The sequence below is a fragment of the Tasmannia lanceolata genome, unplaced genomic scaffold, assembly GCF_043159265.1.
Source record: "Tasmannia lanceolata isolate RefF3 unplaced genomic scaffold, GAP_Taslan_0.1 ptg000029l, whole genome shotgun sequence".
In the NCBI taxonomy this organism is placed as follows: Eukaryota; Viridiplantae; Streptophyta; class Magnoliopsida; order Canellales; family Winteraceae; genus Tasmannia; species Tasmannia lanceolata.
This window is the reverse complement of record NW_027518706.1, coordinates 680,804-703,095: the sequence shown is the minus strand read 5'-3', so window position 1 is coordinate 703,095 and position 22,292 is coordinate 680,804. Positions and strand designations below refer to the sequence as shown.

At 37.7% G+C, this 22,292-nt stretch overlaps 2 protein-coding genes across 9 annotated transcripts in view; one reads left to right on the top strand and one right to left on the bottom strand.

Annotated features, from left to right (window-relative positions):
- Nucleotides 1-8,979, top strand: part of RBL15 (RHOMBOID-like protein 15) — a 29,527-nt gene extending 20,548 nt beyond the window's left edge. For all 5 annotated transcript variants that reach the window (XM_077369750.1, XM_077369749.1, XM_077369751.1 and 2 more), the window contains 4 exons: nucleotides 3,086-3,140; nucleotides 3,234-3,290; nucleotides 8,465-8,539; nucleotides 8,619-8,979. In XM_077369750.1, coding sequence (XP_077225865.1) covers nucleotides 3,086-3,140; nucleotides 3,234-3,290; nucleotides 8,465-8,539; nucleotides 8,619-8,624 — 193 coding nt within the window. In that variant the 3' untranslated portion in view covers nucleotides 8,625-8,979. The remainder of the gene's footprint in view (nucleotides 1-3,085; nucleotides 3,141-3,233; nucleotides 3,291-8,464; nucleotides 8,540-8,618) is intronic.
- A 1,338-nt stretch (nucleotides 8,980-10,317) lies between these two features.
- Nucleotides 10,318-22,092, bottom strand: LOC143859157 (uncharacterized). 4 transcript variants are annotated; one of them, XM_077369839.1, is made up of 9 exons: nucleotides 21,673-22,092; nucleotides 20,597-20,836; nucleotides 20,339-20,497; nucleotides 13,872-14,033; nucleotides 13,635-13,751; nucleotides 13,437-13,544; nucleotides 12,756-13,327; nucleotides 10,712-10,758; nucleotides 10,318-10,560 (listed from the first exon to the last, which is right to left on the bottom strand). In XM_077369839.1, exons 1-7 carry the CDS (start codon nucleotides 21,997-21,999, stop codon nucleotides 12,929-12,931), a joined length of 1,512 nt encoding a protein of 503 aa, XP_077225954.1. In that variant the 5' UTR covers nucleotides 22,000-22,092; the 3' UTR covers nucleotides 10,318-10,560; nucleotides 10,712-10,758; nucleotides 12,756-12,928. The 4 variants fall into 4 exon arrangements, with proteins under 4 accessions (XP_077225954.1, XP_077225955.1, XP_077225952.1 ...); XM_077369840.1 differs by having other exon boundaries at nucleotides 10,712-10,755; XM_077369837.1 differs by having other exon boundaries at nucleotides 10,318-10,758.
- Between the last annotated feature and the right edge of the window lie 200 nt (nucleotides 22,093-22,292).

Here is a 22,292-nt window from a genome sequence, read left to right as displayed (position 1 = left end):
AGAATTTGACCCTGTTGAATAAAAGTAGTCATATGGATCAAGGTTGATCCATTGGAACTCTTCCTTGGATAATAGTCAACCTTTTCAACGATCAAGATACTTCTGGTAGCCTCTGGGCTCTGCATTTGGTAGATTCAATATGATGGTAATCCTCAGAATTGGTGGTTGGCCAAGGGTTGCTCGTCACTTGTGGTAGTCGTATCGAACTCAGCCATGGGTATTGCCTGATCTCGCTTCAATTTTCTCGGAAATAATGATGCCAATTTTCCTTCCGCCATGACTTCCGCTTTTTTTTTATATCCTATTCTGTTGTTCTTGGTTTATTTTTTGTTTCTCTTGATTTGTTGCATTGGACCATCTCAGTCTATATATTAATGAATCTCCTGACCATTCAAAAAAAATAAAATAATGATGCCAATGTCGAAGAGCTTGTATGACTTCGTCAAATTCTGTCATAGAGTATCTCCGTTTCTTGTCATTCAGTTTCTCACTAGAATAGGCCATTGGATAACCATTCTGACTGTGAACCTCTCCAATTCTCGCATTAAATGCATCACATATAGCTTCAAATACGTTCGAGGCGTTCGGTAATTGTAGAATTAATGTCTTGGTCTTTTGCTTCTTTATTTCTTCGAAAGTTTTAGTTGCTTTCTTTGACCACGGAAATTCGTCTTCATGCAGTTGGTGCTTGGAGCAATGATCGTGTCGAAATTTCCGATCATTCTTCGGTAGAATGTTTCTAGTTTCTGGAAACTTCTTACCTCGTGAATATTTGTCGGAATTGACTAGTAAAAAATAGCCTTCACTTTTGGTGGAGAACTATCATTACTTGTTCTGTGTGAGTTAGGTGTTGCTGTAAATGAGGATACCATCGAAGTAAAACACGAGAAAAATTCCAATAAAAGGACGGAAAACCTGAGTCATAACATGCATAAAGGTGTTGGGAGCATTACTGAGGAGGAAGGGCATCACCAACCATTTATAGAGTTCTTCCGTTGGCTTAAATCAATCTTCCAGTCACCACCTGGTCTAACTTGTATTTGGTGACGATGAGGATATCGAAGTAAAACACAAGAAAATTTCCAATAAAAGGACGGAAAACCTGAGTCATAACATGCATAAAGGTGTTGGGGACATTAGTGAGGAGGAAGGGCATCACCAACCATTTATAGAGTTTTTCCGTTCCCTTGAATACAATTTTCCAGTCATCACTTGGTCTAACTTGTATTTGGTGACATCTACTACACAAATCAATCTTAGTGAAGATAGATGACATAGACATTATGTCTAGTATGTTATCCGGGTGTGGAATTGGAAAATGGTACTGGATGGTCATCTTGTTGATGTCATGACTATCTATCCAAATCCTCCACTATCCATCTTTCTTTGGTGTTAGTAATGCAGGAACTTCTCACGGACTGAGACTTTCTTGAATGAATCCTTTCTGTAATAGGTATCACTTCAAAAAAATCTGACAAGATTTACTTGATTCTGGAGGTGTCTCCATTTGTTATTCTTCATGTGATGCCTTGACTTTGTTAGCTACTAAGGCGATGACCAATCCATTTTCTTTACTCTCGATTTCAAATTGTTTCTTGTTATGTAGGTGTAGATTCTTCTTCTCAATTTTTTCACATATTTCTTAATTTGCTTGACGTTAATGGGATTCTAAATCACACATTTACTATTGTACTAAAAGTAGTATTTATTTGCTCGACCACTAAGGTCACCATACAGAATCTTGATCAGCCTCAATACGGAAAGAAATTAAAGTATTCTTTTATGACAGCTAGCCAGTCAAGAAATACTTGTGCGTCAATATTTTCATTAAGATCTGGTACATCGACTCTGACTTTTCTTTTGTGATATCTCCCATGTGATCTACAAGTTCAAATCTGTTCTGTTGAAGATTTCCCGCTCCCATTCATTCATAGGCATGTCTATGGTCTTGTTTCAGACATGTGTAGCTATAGGGAAAATCATAGGTAGTGGGGTAACTTGACAGCTTCCTTTTCCACTGTTGTTGTTCGAAACGTTCTATTTTCCACCTTGGTTTCTATGGTTCCTACTTTCGGCCCTGGATTAGGAGTTAAACTTGGATGACTCTGTAATGTCTTGACTCGTTCAATAAGTTCAAATATGAAGCCATCCCTAGTATTATAGTTAGTTTCCTTCTATATTTTTGCCGCTTCGAGTGGCCATATGAAGCTAAGCTCTGATACCAAAAATGACAAATAACTGGAAAACTGGGGTTTGGTCTTTTTGAAGAATGGAAATTTCCACTCAAAACCAATCGATCTAGGGTTTTGACAATGTATTTCTACCCTTTAAAAGTTCGAATTAAAAAACAATAGCTAATGGGAACTTTCGAATCTTAAAAAAGAATAGACAGACTTCCATTCCCTAGACTTAAGACACATGTGTACCCTGTTAACTTGTAACCTAAACTCTAGAAAAACTTTTGAATCTTGAAAAAACAAAAAAATAGACTTCCATTCCATAGACTTAAGACACGTGTGCCCTTTTAACTTTTTTTTTGGTGTGCCCTTTTAACTTATAACCTAAATTCCATAAACTTCCCACTTCAAAAACCCACGAAAATAAAAACCCAACCCCCATCCCTATGAAAATAAGATCCTCCCCATTTAACATATTGTGGGAATTGATGGCTCCCCATCTTTAATATAAACGTAAAAGAAAAAGAGAACGCGAATAGACTAAAATACCCCTAATGACTTAAGTGACTCAATTAACACTGTATTCAACTTCCAACTCCTAGGTAGGGCCTATCTCTTCTTCGAACTTTGAAACAAAAGCTCGGGATTGATTCTTTTATTCTTCTGCATCCTGGAATTGACTGTTTTGCCCTTTTTCATTTGATGGTTGTTTTGATTTGATCCCCATCTATCTAAGGTGAGTTGGAAGTCTTACACATTGCATGTTAGTTTATCTATTTACTCAATCTTTCCTCTTTGGTTTTATGCATGCTTAAATACCTATGAAATGGTTAGTTTGATAAATTAGAATGTCCTGTTTTGTTTTTAGATGATGGATGGTTATCTGTCCACTCCATTGTAATTTTCAGGCGCTCAACTGTTGATAGTGCTGCAGCAGTTGTAGGAGCAACCGTACTAAATCAGGTTTCCTCTTTAATTTGAAATTGAGGTGGTTCCGTTTTCTTTGGCATCATTTAATCTTCATAGGCATTTTTGTGTACCCGTTACTCAATACAGGATTCGGGTAGCTTTGATGAGGAAGTCGAAAAACTTGTAGCAATTGGTTTTGAAAAGGTATGTTGTACTTGCCTGTTTCTCTTCCCATCATGGTTCTGTCGGGAAAATAGAGAATATGTGAATAGAACTACAATAAAGTTGTTTGTTTCATCATATATTGCTATTAATCTTTCAACTAGAGGGAACACCAATGATAACAGGAAAGAGGCTACGAAAGCCAAAAAAAAATCAATTCGGAACCCTACATCTGGTTGAGTTGAATGAATAGTCATAATGCAACAGAAATAGAGATAATACCAGAAAGAAAATGGAGGAGATATGATTAGAGAGCTACAATAGAGTAGTTCTTACAGCCTTTAGAAGCAGGATTCGTGAAAATATCTGCAATTCTGTAAATTTAATCATTTTTCTATTCCCATCCATGCAAACTTTATATAGGAGAAACTAGACTTGTCCATTCCTATCCTAGATTGAGTACTAATTTAGACTATGTTTCCAGCATAAAAAACTTAAACGCAGTAAAGCTTCTGCTGGAACTTGTTCCAGAGTAAACAAAGAAACTCGTCAAGATCTCAAGTCTGAGTAATTTGTAACTTCGATTGATCTTTGGGCTATGCTGGAAGATGTTTTTATTTCATTGGTGGAATTTGACCGCCAGATTTAGGCAGTGGGCTCCCAAGGACTCTTCAGAGTTAAATCTTTTTTTAACTACATGTTCAGAGAAGATAGGTTGGAGAGGAATTGGCAGCGGTTTTGGAAGGCTCCCCCCCCCCCCCCCCACCATCCCGCCCTCCCTCTCTCTCTCTCTCTCTCTCTCTCTCTCTCTCTCTCCCTCTCTCTCTCTCCCTCTCTCTCTCTCTCTCTCCGGGATTCAATGTTTACTATGGACTGTGGTTCTAAGCAAGGTCAACACTTTGAATCAGCTTAAGAAGAAGAATATTTGGATGGCCAATCATTGTCCTCGTTTCTAGAGGGCGAAGGAGTCGGATGATCATATCTAATTCTCTCTGCCTAAGAAGATTTGGAATGCGGTCTTCAAGTGGTATGGTTTTAGTGGTGTAGTCCCAAACTTGTTTGGGGACTCGTTGGAGAGTTTGCGGTTATATAGTCCATATGCCGAGAAAGAAACCAATGCATTTTTTACTAGAGGTACGTGATCATCGGTACGTTTCTATTGACAATGAAGAACACGTTGATTGGGAAGATTTTTCAGGGATCCAAACTCAGGATTTCTTTAGGAAATGGAGAGAGATCATTGAAAGGAGGATTGCCAAAGTGAAGTGTGAGGTGGGCTCCTCCGTTTTCTAGTATGATTAAGCTTGACTTTGATGGTTACAGTTTTGGGAACCCTGGGTAGGCTGGGGTGGTGGTGTGTTTAGAGATACTAATTGGAATTTCCTTCTCGCTTGCTCGTGTCCAGTCATTGTTTCTAATTCTAGGTACGCCAATTACTCATACACATACTAATATGGTGTATCTGTAATTAATGGTAGTTCGGCAATTTGTTACCTTCAGCCACATATAAGTCATTGTATTAGGGCTTTGCATCATACCATAATACAAGGCAAAGTTCCTCTCTCTCTCTCTCTCTCTCTCTCTCTCCATTGGTCTACTTAAGATTGATGCCGGTTTAACATGGTATCAAAGCTCAAATGATATCTCCGTTTGATCCAATAGAAGTACGTCTCCCACATCTCAAAACTCTATATTTCCTTTTCACCCAATTTGAAACCTGTTTCTTCTGTTTTCTTTTCTCACTTCTCAGAACCGTAGCTTCTTACTATTTTCCTTGAAATATATCAAAACCCTGGTCTCTCTATTTGAGTAATTCCTATTCAACCTTTTGAAATCCATATTTCTAAAATCCAACCTTCTGGTCACTATTCCTATTCAACCTTTTGAAACCCTAGAAATGTATTTTCTTCCTTTAGCTCCCGAAAACCATCTCATCTATATTCTATTTGAAAATCAACCTTTGTTCGTCGACTAAAGTTCCACATTTTTACCATACATTTTCCTCTCCACATCCTCCTTCCAGTCAAACACCTCAACAGTCACCTTTCTTTGTCTTGTTTTTCATATATATATATATATATATATATGAGGAAAATGATTGTGAGCTTGAAGCTCATATAGCTTATATGAGCTTGAGGGCCCAAACACATGAGTCCCACATTTTTTTTGGTGATCCAAACCATTCATTTGCAAGGCCCCATCATAGATAGGGTGTGTACCAAATATCAGCTCCATTGGATCATCCGAACCCCTCCAAAAGCGGAGGGCAAAAATGGGCAGATTTGTGGCAAACGGTGTCTGTCCATTTTGCCCTCCACTTTTGGATGGGTTAGGATGATCCTATGGAGCTGATTTTTTGTACACACCCTATCTATGTAAGGGCCTTTGAAATGAATGCTTTGGATCATCCTAACAATGTGGGCCCACATGTGTTTGGCCCTCAAGCTCATATAAGCTATATAAGCTTCAAGCTCACAATCATTTTCCTCATATATATATATATGAAAGACAAGACAAAGAAAGGTGACTGTTGAGGTGTTTGACTGGAAGGAGGATGTGGAGAGGAAAATGTATGGTAAAAATGTGGAACTTTAGTCGACGAACAAAGGTTGATTTTCAAATAGAATATAGATGAGATGGTTTTCGGGAGCTAAAGGAATAAAATACATTTCTAGGGTTTCAAATAAATATGTAACGGGGTTTGAGATATTATGAGGGGAGGGGATTGAGGAGAGGAGGAATAGTGACCAGAAGGTTGGATTTTAGAAATATGGATTTCAAAAGGTTGAATAGGAATTACTCAAATAGAGAGACCAGGGTTTTGATATATTTCAAGGAAAATAGTAAGAAGCTAGGGTTCTGAGAAGTGAGAAAAGAAAATAGAAGAAACAGGTTTCAAATTGGGTGAAAAGGAAATATAGAGTTTTGAAATGTGGGAGACGTACTTCTATTGGATCAAACGGAGATATCATTTGAATCTTGATCATTTGAGCTTTGATACCATGTTAAACCGGCATCAATCTTAAGTAGACCAATGGAGAGAGAGAGAGAGAGGAACTTTGCCTTGTATTATGGTATGATGCAAAGCCCTAATACAATGACTTATATGTGGGAGGTGACTCTTCATTAGGAGAAGAACAAGGCTATTTTCTATGAAAAGTATCTAGAATATGATGAATGCTTTAACTTATTACTGCATGGTTGAACTCTAGGCTCGCGTTGGAAGTACTAGCTCAAGTTTTAGATATAACTTCCTCAAGAATTATGGGCAACACTCCCTGACTCATTCGTAGCAGTTCGAAGCTCATATTATCCAGCTCAGAATGATGCTTCAAAATTGTCGCCTGGACAGACAGTCTATTTATTTATAGATTTCTTAACAAACTCGGGTTTGTTTGACCAATTTGCGGCCATGAGCCATCCAACAACCCTTATATGAGAAGGATAGGTTTTGATATACACTCACTAGCCTCGGAGTGGGTGATGATTATATGATGTTTGTACCTCCAGTCTCATGTAATGAGCATTTCCCATGTTCGCCAAACAGCGTGTGCTTGTTTAATATGATAGTCTCATATCTGCCAGATACGTAAAGGAAGAAGTGTATATGGAGCACGCAGAGGTTTTTTTGATGTGGGAGACAGAGATGCCTTTTGTGTGTAGGCTTAAGTACACCATTTAAAGCTTACCAACATCTTGGTTTGACAGGGTAAAATTATTCTCTTCCACCCAGAGAATACATGTGTATATGACACTTCACTAGTTTCAAGACAAACTCATTCGAGTACAATTCTCATTCTACTGTATGTTAATGACATAAAATATTATTGAGAATAGTGATGCGGAAATTCAGAAGTTGAAAAGCGAACGTAAAGAAAAATATGTTATGAAAGAATTAGAGAACTTCATTAATTCCTGGGGATTGAGGTACAGAGAACAAGGAGAGTTTGTGTTATTAACCCAAAGAAGTATGCCACAGATCTTTTAAGCAGATTGAGCATGATGAATTGCAATCCCCTTGGCAACTCATAACAGTTTACAATAAATGTGCTGGTAGCATAGATGGAAAACTTTATCTGGATTTATTTATCGTACACACAAATGATTTCATTTACAAATTGACTATGATGCAGACTTGGGAAGTGATCCTGAAAGTAGGAGATTCGTTTTAGGTCATTATGTAATGCTAAATAATTTTCTATCTTACGGAACAGCAAAAAATCAAAGAACTGTGATGAGATCTATTAAGCAATCTGAATACATATCAATGGCTGTTGTCACTACTGAGCTTTACTTGGATTCGTCATTTGATTCATGAGCTAAGCACATTGAAATTCATCATCACTTTGTGCATGAAAAGATAGAATGTGGTGAATTAGTTCTCATCAACTTATCAAGTTTAGGCATTCCCACCAAAGCTCTTGCATTAGATCAGCATCAATTTTTAGTTAATAGCATTATATTCTTTAGGAAAACATATTTGCTTGAGGGGGCTGTTATAATATTCATGAAAAGACATTTTTTCTGACTTGTCATCTTTTGTATATAAACGGGCCACTTGCCCCATAAGTTCAATGTCGTGCTCTGCAGGAGAAAAAAAATGCACTCCCCACCAATTTAAAGAGCAGCCAAGAAAATCAATTGGAAACCTAAAGTTATACATTCGTATTCTACCATCCAAGAAATCAGCAGCAGCTTCAAAAAAATTGTGTATTTTGAATAAGTTACTGCATGGTGGTGTCAAAATCACATTTGATACATCAAGTTTTCAACTTATATAAACTTGGAAGAACAACCGAAGGCAATAGGTTTAAAGCTGTGCTTTCATTCCCTGGTCAAAGAGCCCCAAGTCTTACTATGGAAATTTTCTTTAGCAGGTCATTCTTTGAAATTTTCAGATGGTTGCATACATGGTAGTTTTGTACTTTTGTTATGTATGGTCAAGAATGAATCTGGAACATGGTAGCTTAGTTGTGTGATGGTCATCTCTGGTTTAGATATGAATATGGGGCACGGGTTAGAAACTGACTTAGACTTGTTGAGGAGTTAAGAGTATGACTTGAATTGAAACAGTCGAGTTTCAAGGTCAAAAAGTTTGTTTTTTGTAACATTTTGATCCGGAGTTTGCGATCAAGGTTTTAAAAAAGATGAATGGAATACTGTCTTTCCTCTCGTGCTGTGAATTGCTGATGAGAGATCTCTGTCTTTCACTGCAGACTCAGGTAGAGGTTGCTCTAGCAGCTGCCGATGGAGATCCAAACGTTGCTGTGGAAATTCTAATGAGCCAGTTGGTATGTATTAACCCACTTTTCATTATTCAAATACCAAATTTTTTTGTTAATCAAGACTCTGTTTGTCTGATACATGCAGGACTAAATCAGAATTCAAGGTTTTCTGTAGCAATTATTCAAGACAAGTGCCCAACTCTGAAAGTTCAATGAGGGGTCTGTTCTACATACTCAAGTTTAGAACTACAGCCAAAAGAAGAAGGGAAAGTCAAAAGTGATTATATGAAAAATATTGATTGAACTGACTTGTGCAGAAGAAATTGATTGTATTACCACACACAAACTCTCTGCTTTGCATTAAGCTGTAGAAATGAAGAACAGATTGACTTGTTTACCATGTTAGATTAATACTTATGCCGATCAATCATAACAATACTGACCATGAAAATGGATATGTGCAAGTTGTAACGTTAAATGGAAGCACTTGTCATCTGTTTGCAGTCTACTAATTGGATGGCTAGGATTTGTCCAATTTTTTTGAGATATTTCAACTGGAGGATGGTATTAAAACCTCTAAGGGCACATTTGGATTGCCTGGAATTGGGACTTGAATCCAATTCCACCTGATTCCGGCATTTGGTTAAAAGAAATTATGTAATCAAGAGGGTGGAATTGACCCGACCCCCTTACAAGTGATAGCATATTGGTGCCTACGGTCTACCTTCACAAAAATGTCACATTTTCCTCGATTAATATGATTCTATTCTTAAAAAAGTATTTCAAAGGTACAATTAACATATAGTTTGAAGTGATATATTCGCCCAATTTCTTCCCTGGGCGACCCCCTTGTATTTATTATTTGATGCCATTAAAATGTGGTAAGATTCACTGGTGACCTAGGGAAGAAAAGGGGGCAAATACCATTTCCCTCTTTTCATCATTGAATGTGAAATGAAATTATATTTTCACCCCCTCTGCAGAACGCATTCGCCCTCCTTACAACCTGACAGTGGGCAACTCTTAACCCTTTTGGATGTTATTGTCTGAGTGTTATGGGATATCAAATAGATGGCATTGATCAATGAAATTCTCTCTCTCTCTCTCTCTCTCTCTCTCTCTCACACACACACACACACACTGGAAATCAGTTGAGAAATGCCCTCATTTTAATCACCATTTGTTGGGACTCTGCAGAATCAATTTTTGGCTGTAGGATAGAGCAGGAAGATAATGAATCAGTGTATTCCCTCACTCCCTCTCTCAGATTCATCATATAGCTGTTCATATCTTATTTGGAAGAAAAACAGAGTTATCATATGATGGGTCATTGAATATATGGCACTCGGCCCTCTTTGGATTGCAGGCAAATAAATTCCATTTCCATGTTTAAGAGACACAATTACTTGTTTTTCCCCATTTCCATGTTTAATAGGGACATGATTAGTTTTTTTTTTTACCTCCATGATTAGAAGAGGATGTAGTCTAAAGTCTAAACTGAAGGGCGCCGCTGCATAAATAAGGTGAAAGGCCGCTCCCATTGGTTGAAAGTGCTTTTAAGCACATTTACAACGCCGAAGATGTAAAAGTCAGAAGGAATTAAATGCACTTTCAACCAATGGGGGCGCGCTTTCACCATATAATTATGCCTTATTTAGAGGGATATCACTACAAATTGAAGGTCACTCTTAATAAAACATGATCAGCAGTAGTTCAAGTTACTTTTTCTATGCGTAATCAAACAATGGAAATGCAAGAATTCCTTTCCCAAACTTTTTCAAAAAATTCATGCAATCTCATGCCCACTCAGATTTTTCTTAGTAGTAAAATATGAAAGTGCATCATTCTAGTAATCGACATGGCTAGCTTTTGTTTCTTCATTTCATGTTTGGTGATGGTGCTACAGATTAGTTTCCACCTCAATTCCAATAAATATGGCCCCAACAGCCTTAGGTTCCATTTGGCATATGCACCAACCAGTAATCTACATTTTGGGCAGCTCTAAATGCTACCCAGAAGACTCTAGATCTTTTCTTTGTTTTCTCTTTTCAAACAATATAAAACATATGACTGTTCTGAAATAGTTCCTGATAAGAATCAGATATATAATCAGCTTCTAAAAAATAGTAAAGAAGCAATCACTTGATAGACAAATGATGCTTCAGGTTCTGGATATTCTCCATCTGATGAATGGCATCTACTGTACAGAAACAACTGTGAAGGGCACCGAAAGCATACCTGTTTACACCCGAACCCACTTGCAAATCAACGCCTCCAAAGTTCTGCTAAAAAAGGATAATCGATCAAATTGTAGTGGATATATAAAAACCACAGGCAAAAAGCACAGCCAAAGTTGATTAGGCTCGGTTTCTTTCAACATAAAATGGGTGTAAAACATATTTTCCACCCATATATGCTGAAAGAAATGGAGCCTTAAGGAAAAAAAATTAAAAGAGAAAAAAGCTAGCGTAAATGAAGAAACTTGATGCTTCAAAATGATGCTCAGGGTTGTATATTTTAATAGATTGCTGAATTTGAAAATAAATCGGTCGCAAGTTTAGGCACTTGGCTGTTTTGATATGCAATGCATGGGAGTATGATTTCATCTAATTGAAAGGGGGAAGGGGGTTGTTAGGGGAAGAAATGGGGGTTAGGGGTTAGGGAGGAAGGATTATTGTACATTAGGGTTACAAGTAATTAAAGAGGACTTTACAGCTGATTAGAATTACACGTTTCGGGGATATAGTTTTACAATCTTGATACCTTTTTTGAATGGTACAAGCTTGACATTTTATTGATTTAGATTTAATATTTGGCGGTTTGAATAAATAATAATCACTTAAGATGAATCAAGCGTTAAATACACATTTGGATACTGAAAGGGAAAAACATTATTTTAGGAAAAAATAATCACCTAACTAAATATGAAGCACAATCGAAAGCATGTTGAAAACGCATTTCGTCTAAATTTGGGAATTAGAGGAATTTAGCTTTCAAAGCGAGCTTCCAACCCAACTAGGGTGCTTCCGGTGACTGTGACTAGTAGGAAGGCAAGTGCAGAGATGTGTGCACGAGACACAGAGAAACAGAAATCAGGTACTGAAGACAGAGAAATATTGTACTAGAGACAGCGAAGTGATCGTACCTAAAGAAATAAACAGAAAAGAAGAACCGTGTACCTTTCTTTGAAATGGCATGTTCTTTTGAGAAGAAACATGCAGGCCAACAGCCAATGAAAATACAAACAGAGAAACAAAAAAATAACCGCGAAACACGTGTGAGGTGGGGAGTTTCTGTTTGACTGGAGAGGTAGTTACAACTTGAGAGAGAGAGAGAGAGAGAGAGAGAGAGAGAGAGAGAGAGTATATGTAAGCCTAGAAGTATAGATGAGGAGTGAGAGGGGCAGTGGCTTACATCCTCCATCCCAAACTTAGGAAATCCAACTTGATTAGCCCCCCCCCCCCCCCCAAAAAAAAATAGTAGGGCTTCGTTTATAATATAGTATAGATATTGATGCATGCACAGTGCACGCTTACATATGCATAGATACATGCCCAGAAAACACACAAAAAAACCCATCCATCCATATACACATGCATAAATACATCGCGAGAAGTGACAAATATGTGTACATAATAAACATGCATAAATACATTTTTTTTCTGAACGGTAGAATTATAGTAGGAAACGTGAATAAATCCATACGGATGCGTTGTACCTATTTATGGATGTATGCATGTACATGTCAGTAACATGCCTTTTTTTGAATGGTATGTCTGTAACATGCATGTACATGTCTGTAACATGCTTAGTTTTACAGCAATTAATACTGCCATAAAATAATATATAACAGATTTAAAATCACATGCATGAGCGTGGATATTGGATAATTATACACATGCATACAAATGCATGCAAAAATACATACATACATACACACATTACACACGTGTCTACATAAGTATTATTTAAAATGACAAGGAGTAGATATCCGAATCCCCTTTTCTCTTTACTCCTCCATTTGACTGTTGATAGCCTCTTCGGATATGTAACATTTAACAAGATGAGTTTAAAATAAAGAAGCATGCTTGTCACAAGAATGGTTCATTTCATCATTGCTCATCACAATTTAACTGGGAGTTCCTGCATACTTTCATCAATTCATGTGAAACAACTGAACATCTAACCAACAAAGTTAAAGAAGGCCTCTCCAAGAGAATGTAAACTAGCAGTGTAAAAACAAACACAATAAAATATGCTATACAAAGGCAGCAATACTTACAAGGTGCCAACAGAACAATGCCCGGAATCTGCTTTAGTGTAGAAATAACTGAATCTGCTTCATTGTAAACGGATCGGGCATCCCAAGTAGTTAATTTCAAACTTTACAGTGCAAGTTAGTTCAGCAGTATCACCTTCAGATACCAATCACCTCTAAAGAACAGATCTTTGATACTAATCGTAACTTCTGCCAAAACGACCCTTACTATTACTGAATCTTGAAGCTGAAAATTCATGAGAACTTGGAGTTCTTGGAATACTCTTGTGCTTCTTTGGAGGAGATCGAAAATTAGAATGATGCCCACTAGAAGTCGAAGCAGAATATTTGTGAGGAGACTTCCAACCATTCACTTTAGTTTTTCTGCGGGGCAGATCACCTGGATCATCGGCGCACCATCCTCCTCTCCACCTGGATTTCCCATCGGTCATGACCTTTTTTCCTTCGTATGGAGTGGTTTTCCTTTTATGAGGTTTAACAAAATCATTAGGCACAGATCGATATCCCAAGAAGTCTCTACCTTCATTCGAAAACCTACGTATAGGGGTTGACGGTTCACCAATCCATTGACCAGACTGCACAAGCTTGACATACTACTAGTCAATGAAATTAAAAACATACAAGGAAAGAACCATGCAGACAAAACATCAACAAAATCACGCCTACTATTCTTTCAACATGGACCTTAAAATATCTTGTGCAGCCCCTTGCAAAATGCCCTTCTTCGCCACATTTGTAGCATAAAGTAGGTGATGCTATGGAGCTCATCTCCCCACGTGATTTGGCACATCCCTAGGTGAATGAACTTTTATAAGCACCAAAAACGTAAACTAAAAAAAACATTCAGAGAATTTTAGTAATCAACTGGCGAACTTGACTTACTAAACCGGTGTGGCCTGACTGGCCACAGTTGTAACAAGAAACTTCTCTTGGACCATTATCTATAATATCAGCACAACAAAGATGGCCAAGACTCTTGCAAACATAACATTGGATCTCCTGCTTAAATGAAAAAGACTTTGAAAAAGGGTTTTGATCCATCATAATATCAATTGCATGTTAAGCAGAATGGCAAAGCATGTAGAGAAATCTAAATACAATGTTTCAAAGACTGCATACCTTCAGATCATCAGGCACGTATTCATTTCTACATAGTGACATTTCATGCCCCAGATCTCCACACCGTAGACAAATTTTAGAATTCTGAGAGCTCTTTTGATATTTCTCGGGACAGTCTTTTGCAAAGTGGCCACTTCTTTTGCAGACAAAACAATCTTGCCCCTGAAAGATATCAAGCAAATAAAATAACTGACTACATAATAAAAAAGCACATGATGGTGACATTAGAAACCAATTTGAAAGAGAATCCATCGATTAATATCAGCACAAAAAAATATGCATATTTTTAAGGATCTTATTAATACAAAATTGTTTAGAACATTGGCTGTGCAATCCCTGCGATCTTATCAGGCGCTTTATTCGATCCATCAAGATAGAGAGATGTGATTGGCTGTGCAATCCCTGAGGTTACATAACTTCAAGACCACGATGGCATGTTGTAGAATGTGTAAGCTTTAGAGACATGAAGGGGAAGGTAAGAAAGGTGAGAGTGGAACAAGCTCAAAAGAGAGGATGAGAAATCCAAGGAAGAGAATCTTTATGTCCCTCGAGCAGGGCAGATGGGGGGTGAAATTGCAGGATGTACAGTTGCGGACAGAAAGGAAGATGGAATTAGATCTCAATTCATTGTCTCAGCTTGAAAGTGATCCCATCAGGATGAGAGGTAAGAAAGGTGTGATCCTTCCGCCCAAAAGGTGGGGAGTGGAAGGAAAAGCACGGAGATTCTGTGACAATGACTGCAATAGGCCAGTGGAGGATGTGTGGTGGAATGCCGAAGAGAGGATAATATGGTGGCATGCCAAAGATGGGAGGAATTCCAGAGTTTGAGTCGGCAAAAAATGGGCAAGAAGGTACCACTCATTACATTGGAATTATAGAACTCTATGCAGTGGATATGTGAAGATAGGTGTGATACATTTTATGGGATTCCTTTGCATGCATGGGGAAATGAAACATGTAGACTTTGGGGGAATGGCTTGGCTTAGACCTGGATATCAATCCAAAATCTTTTGAAGCTTTGTATCAGGATTTGAATAAGCGGCGCGAGGGTGAAGTGGAAGTTAGGGAATCAATGGTGGGGCAACTAAACCATCTCAGGGAGAAGGCATGGAGGAGAGGTAGTCAGGGTGGGGGGGAGTAGTTACGAGTTTACAACATATATTAAAAACGATAAGTAGAGAAGAATAACCAATGACTGTGGGGCACATCTAAAATAGGAAAATGACTAATGGTTCATCGAAGGGAGCGAATGAGCTCAACCCCCAAAGGAAAAACCGAATGAGCTCAACCCCCAAAGGAAAAACCTACAAATAGCAACCTACAAGGGGAAGGAAAAACCAAAAAACCAAGATGTGCCAAAAAACGAGATGCTTACGCATCTTGGTGAGGAGAAAGCAAAAAAATGCGGGAGTGATCTGGTCGAAGAAAGTTTCAATAATGGTTGCGCAACCAATGGTGGCGGGCGAGGTGAAGCTCAAATGAAGGGAGGGAAAGCAAATCTCAAAAAGGATAAAAAAGCACTGCATATTCTGAAGCTTGCATGTTGGCCTTCAGAAAAGGTGCGGCGGAGAAAAGGTGTGGTGGAGAGCACAGACAAGTGATTTATTCATATCATATTTCTTCCTTCTCCGGTTTAGAGTTGATATGAGATGCTTTAAGGTGTGGGACAAATAAAAGAGGGGTTGGGGGTCGATGAAGGAGTTGGAAAGAACTATATAAGGGATAGCATGGAGAGGAAACCAAAAGGAAAACTGTTGACGGGATTCGTAATTTGAAAAATAATCGACGTTGATAACGCAGGAGGTGATAAGAGGGTTCAAAGCTTGGGAAGGGATAGCACGGAGAGGAAATCAGAAGGAAAGCTCTGAAGGGATTTGTAATTTGAAGCATATTTGACGTTGATAAGAGGAAAGATGAGAAGAGGGTTGCAATGGGAGCTGGGCAGGCAAATTTTTTCATGTGGGTAAGATGCTAATACGTATGATAGTGCATACAATCCCAAGGAGGAGAATTCATTGGCGTGGGGGGGGGGGGGGGGGTTGAACCATATGGAAGCAACTTTTTGTCCTCGATCAATGAGTGGCGTGAGACGATGGACTATAGGATGAAATACTTGAAAGAATATTTTAATATTGATGAAGAGAGTCCGATAGGCATTGCTATCTGCCAAGAAGGTCTATTCCATAAGGTAATGCTAGGAAATGGAAAAAATAATCAATGAGTCAAGCAAACAGAACCAACTCAATCTAATGTATTAGAAAACTCTAGCCAATAGTTTTAGCAGGATAAGGCTTCGGATGATAGGGGTACAGTCAACTGCGAGAAAGTAGTCAAAGAAATGGGAAGCTTGTCGTAATTAGAAAATTTTGATATAAAAGGGGTGAGAAAGATGAGGTTGAAGAAAAGGATAGAGGGATTGTCTATTCACTAGGACAATGGAGATTGTTTATTGAAATATTGAAGGTCTTAGGGTAGCAGAGGAGCCTTTCAAGGACAAGATCCCAGCGAAAAAAGTTATAAAGATGATGATGCAGGAAACCAAATTAGGAGTTTTGGAGAATATTATAAACAAGATTGGGTAGTAGAAACTGTGAATGGGCTTACCACGCAAAGGGGCTGCAACATGTGGTGTCATTGCTATTTGGAATGCAGATGACGATGGTCGAAAGGGAGGACAATATGGAATTTTCAGGGTTTGTTGAGAAAGAATCTTGAACCATAAGGACTAGTTTTCATAACCAGAGTTTCAAATTCACAGCGAAGACTTTGGTTTCTTACCGTGATTACCTCTTTCAATCCTTGAAATCCAGTTTTAAGCATGTCACATGCTTCCTTTGGCTTTGTAGCTCCCAATATCCTGGGTAAAATCATTACATCAAGGGCACTCAGGATATAGAAAAGAGCCTCCGCATCCTAAATTCAAATCCATTGAGGAACATTTCCAATGGATTTTATTGTCTATCTATGTACCAAATGACCTTAGAAAGGGTGACAATGATGGAATGGTTCTTCTTATTTGGGAGAAGATTTCAACACAATTTACTTCATCCACAAAAAAAGAGAGGGAGAAATAGAATTACTATGAGCATGGGGTAATTTTTTTAGTTTATTATTAATAATAATAATAAACTCATCATTCTTCCCATAGAATGAGTTTCATTCACTTAAATAAGCAATCAAGACTACTTGATAATGAGTAGATCGAATAGGTCCATTTCTTATTTCCAGAGAGTGGGAGAATCATTTTCTACAGGTATGTCAAAGAGCGTTTAACCAAAACCAATTCCTTATCACTCTCCTATTCTTTGTTATTCATTAAGGGTTAGAATGGACTCTATCCCATTCAATTTTGAGAACTTTTGATTGGACATCCCAGGATTTGAGAAAGAACTGAGAATATGGTGGGATAAAACTGGGAAACTATTAAAAAAAAGTTGAGATAAATGGGTGAGGCATTCATTTTAAGAAAAAGCTCAAGAAATTGAAGAAAAATTTATTGATTGGAAAAAATGTCTTTGGTGCAGAGGGACGTTCTTAAAAATGAGCTATGATCTGTGGACACAGACACGAGAGTCATGTGTCGACATTGACACGGAGTGTCGAACACGGCAAACTTCCAAAATTTAGAAACGGGGACACGGCTAAAGTAGAGAGTATATATAATCATGATTTGTCAATATGGATTCGTGTGTCATGCTTCGACAAGGATACGAGTTGTCTGCCGTGGCAGTATCTAAGAATCTAGATGTGGTGACATGTACATATACAAAGTTATTGATTACTATCATATCTTGTAACAATATAAATATGGTATTCGTTTAATAAAATAATAAATTTTAGAATTACTCAACTATAATCTAAAACAAACATGAGATAATCAAAGAACAAAGCATTTATCAATTTAATTTAGCTCTCTTCCATCTCCAATGTACAACAAGAAAGGGAGACCAATATGATACAATGATTATAATATTCAAATAAGAGTTTGTTTAGGGTTTTAGGTTTAGGGTATGGGATATAACAACAAATATAAGTTAAAGAAGAGCTAAAAGAAGAGAGTAAAAGACGTAAACACAATATTCGATAATAAAACAGAATCTCACACTTGACAGTAACAAAAACGTGTCCACACGCCCACGTTAAACTCAGACTCCTAGAAATACATTTAAAAGTGTCCAAAGGAGTGTGGACACGCGTGTCGTGTCGGACACGGCTGGACACGTGTGTCGACAATATATTCAAAGCGTCGGCTAAATCATAGAAAATGAGAGAGATATTGTTAGATGGGGAAGAAATAATTTCATAAAAAAAAGTGTTATGGCTTAGGGAAATGGATAAAATCATAAAAATACAACATTACTTCTTAAGGTGAGAAATGATAGAAGATAAAGAAATCACGTTAGAGGTCCCATGTAGAATGGTTCTTGAATAGAATGCATTAGGGAATTGGAGGGTTTGGTTGTAGAATTATATAAATCTCTTTCTTCTAAGGAGTGTGATTGGAGGCTTACCATCTGATGGCTTGGAGTTTCAATCTCTTCTCCTAAAATAGTGGTTTGTCTAGAGACTGAGAGAGTTCAAATAAGAAGAGGTCAAAGCAGGGGTTCGTAGAATGGGTAAAGACAAAGCTCCGGGTGTGGACCATTTTCCTAGGGGATTCGATGTCATAGGTTGGGAAAGGTGACATTACAAGAGAAATAAAGGAGTCTCTTGCAAGAGGTTCATTGAATAAAGAAGCAAATAATACCTTTGTTACTCTCATCCAAAGGAAAGAAGGGGAGTGGAGATTACAGAATTTTGTCCCACTGGCCCTATCAGAAGTCTCCAGTCTCCACGTTATAATTCAAAGACATACTATAAGGCTAAGAGGAGTGATTAGTGGATGTGATTTCTCCCTTCGAATCTGTTTTCTGTGTAGCAAATCTTAGATGGTATCATCATTGCTAATGAGTGTTTCTATTCAAGTTATAGAGGGGAGAATTTCAGCATTCCGAAGAAGGTCGATAAAAGTGAAAAAAGCTCTAGATGAAACTTTGACAAAAGTGGGAACCCAGGTCCAATGACGGTAGGGGATGCTTTTAGTGATAACAAGGGGGAACTTGATAAGTGTTTCCTCGACCTATTTGAACTAAAGAAGCGAAAGAGAGGAGGGACATGTGCTTCATATGGGTCTTCAGTCTTCACATTTGCATAAGCAAGATGGGAGGTGGTCGTAGACTCATGATGGAGGCCTGGAGGGTGACTCACCAAATGAAATTAGTTTGGGTTCTCATCATTCAGCATAGCCCTGGCTTTGCAAACTTGAGCACATCTTCGAAATATTTATAAAGATTCAGATGTTTCTTTTGCTCCTAGAGTTAGAGAGGCAAATGATAGCCGATAGGTTCCCAACAGGTATAAAGATCTTTTATTTATGTGGGGGAAAACCTGCCTATGCTATAAATTCTTTTATTTTAATGACCAAAGTAGGAGACCATTCTCAGTATGAATCCAATAAAATAAGTACAGTTCCACCTAAAAGGAGTATAGATTTCATTTAGCCTTACAGGCTGAGAGCCATCCAAAGAATGTTTACCAAGCATAGGACACTATTAAATAAAAACAAGAAACTAATGAAAGGGAACACCTTGAACTTTGTAAGCCGATATAAGAAAATATCAACATCAATGAAAGTTTCATCGCTTTCCAAAATGCCATAGCTTCTTCAAAGGAGATAATTAGATTAAGAGAAACAACCCCCAACAACTTTTAAAATATCATATTTTGAGCACATAAAGTAACACCAGCAACATTCTGAGTTTCAAAAGCCCAATAAAGTTGATGCCATTCCAAAAAAAAAAAAAAAGTGGATAACGATATATAATTCACCCAAAGAACTAAATTGACTACCTTCAGATTTGGGTCGAGTCATAAATTGAACTTTGTATTTTAAGAATTTGATCAAAGATTCAACAAGGAACTAATTTCAAAACTTGAAGCTGAAATCACTACTACGCCAAGCGCATTCAAATAGGTCAACAGAAGTTGATTCAATTCAGACAAATAATGTAAAACCCATCATAGAATGCATGAGTGGTCAAATCAAACTCTAGTTGAATCCCAACTGATTTATTACATGAAATACATTGTTTTTTTCCCAAAAAGTTGGAAAGTTGGCCCCACTCACTTGGGGTGCCAGTGGTTCTGGAAAATATTTGGGGCATTCCCGGTCCTCTTTGCATCAACTGTGCATGGTTGACATTTGAGAACTTGGCTGAACCTGGAAGTTGGTCTTTCCACCCCCAATTTCAGCTTGGATAAGTAAATGACCAACTGGCGGGTCAATGATTGCTTTTTTTTTCGAAAGTGCTGGATCAATTATTGTTGCGGCTGATATTTTAAAAGCATGCCAGAGTTTTGACTGAGAATCTAAAGGTTGGACAAACCAAGTCCAAAGGACTCCACATGATTCTGCGTAGTGGGCATACCTGCGTGCAATGCTTGGCACCATGCCCAAATTCCCCACAGACAAAGCACGGTTTCTTCCGCTTTTCGGCAGTACAGTTCACTGCCATGTGGCCTTCCATGCCGCAATTATAGCATGTTGCCCAGCTGCTATCAGGGGGATCAAAATATCTCGGTCCACGCTGAATAGAGAATAAGTAGCAAAATAAAAAGTCATTTCTAATAAGCATTTCTTTCAGTTTTTTGGAAGATGTACTTAAAATGAAAAAGGTTCAGCTTACAAGAAGCTTTCGCAGCACAACATTGTCCGCTATTCCATTTACTTGCGGGTCCGCAGCTTCAGTTGTTTCCAGAGGCTCCCTGCTCTGAACAACATTGTCCAGTATTTCAATTGCCTCAATGTCGATGGCCTCAACCGTTGCCAAAGCCTCTTCATTAGCCTTTACATCTAATATTCCAATTGTTTCTGTGCTCACGCCTTCAACTGTATTAGAAGGCTCTTCCATCTTTACAACATGAACCTTCAGGTAACAGAATGACCAGAAACATTCAGCACGAGATATTAAAAGCTACATAACCCAGTATTTCCTTTTGATTCACAAGCAATGTACAATGTACAAACACAGTGATATTCATACCAAATGATAATAACTTAAATGATAAAATAAGACAAGAATTGCCGAAAGCAGTTGCAAGCAAGGTTTTAAATTTCAACCGAAATCTGAAATTTCGGATTTCGGTCAAGACCGAAACCAAAATGGCCGAAATGGTAAATTTCGGTGGTAAATTTTGGTGAAATTTTACATAAAATATTACTACTTTATTTGTTTACAGAATTTCAGCCGAAATTTCGGTAATTTTGGCCGAAAATTCAGCCTAGAAAACCGGCATTTAACGTATTTCTACCCAATTTTGGCCAAAATTTCGGTTTCAGTTAAGTCCGAAATTAATGCCTATCGATGGATCAATTTCTTGCATGAAAATTGCATCAATACTATTTGTTATAGTAAAATAGGATTGCCATTCAAAATTGGTTCGCAATAGTACAGATTAGCAAAAACTAAACACTGCCAGTAGCCAATCCATGTAAAAAAGAGAGATTTTATTTAACACACAAAAACATAATCAAAATAAATTAATGAACTAGCAAATCATAAAACATGAGCTGGTCACACAAAAAACATAATCAAAATAAATTAAGGAACTAGCAAATCATAAAACATGAGCTGGAATAAGAATAGAAATTTACCATTAAAAAAAAGTGAAATTTCAAACACAAATGTACGAATATTCATTGAAAACATAGAACAAATATGATAAAATATAAGCTCAAATTAAAAAAAAAAAAAAAAAAAACCTTCTCGTTTTCTTCTATCTTCTTCTTTTTCTTCTTCTTAAATCTCTTCTTCTTCTTCTTTGATTCTCCACCGCTAGGGTTTGCTATTATTTCAACATCATCCGATGAAGAAGACGGATCTACAACAACAACCGTTCGATTATTTTTTTGTTCTAATTCTTTCAAATCCTCTTTTCTCTTCCTTTTAAGCTCTCGATCTCTCGCTTTTGCAACGATTTCGAGGCTTAGATCTTCGTTCGCCTCTTCTTCATCACTACTACTCAAGAAAATCACAGACATTTTCGGATTTTCTTCTTCTTCGCGATCGATTTTTCCTCTTTTCGACATTTTGAATTGCAGGGACCGAAGTACAGAAAGAGCAAGGAAGAGGAACCCTAGAAAGCACAAACCCTAACAGGTATAGAAAGCAAACCCTAATCTGGTAATAAAAAAGGAAACTGATATCACCACTACTTTATTTTGTTGATCACACTCCTCGCTTTATTAAAAAAAAGTACGGTATGGCCCGCATTATAAGATGATCCAAACCGTCCATTAGATGGACCCAAAAGTCATTTCCATAGGTTGATCCTAACCCTCCGATCTATAAAGGGGTCACATTCATATACTCTATCCTTAGT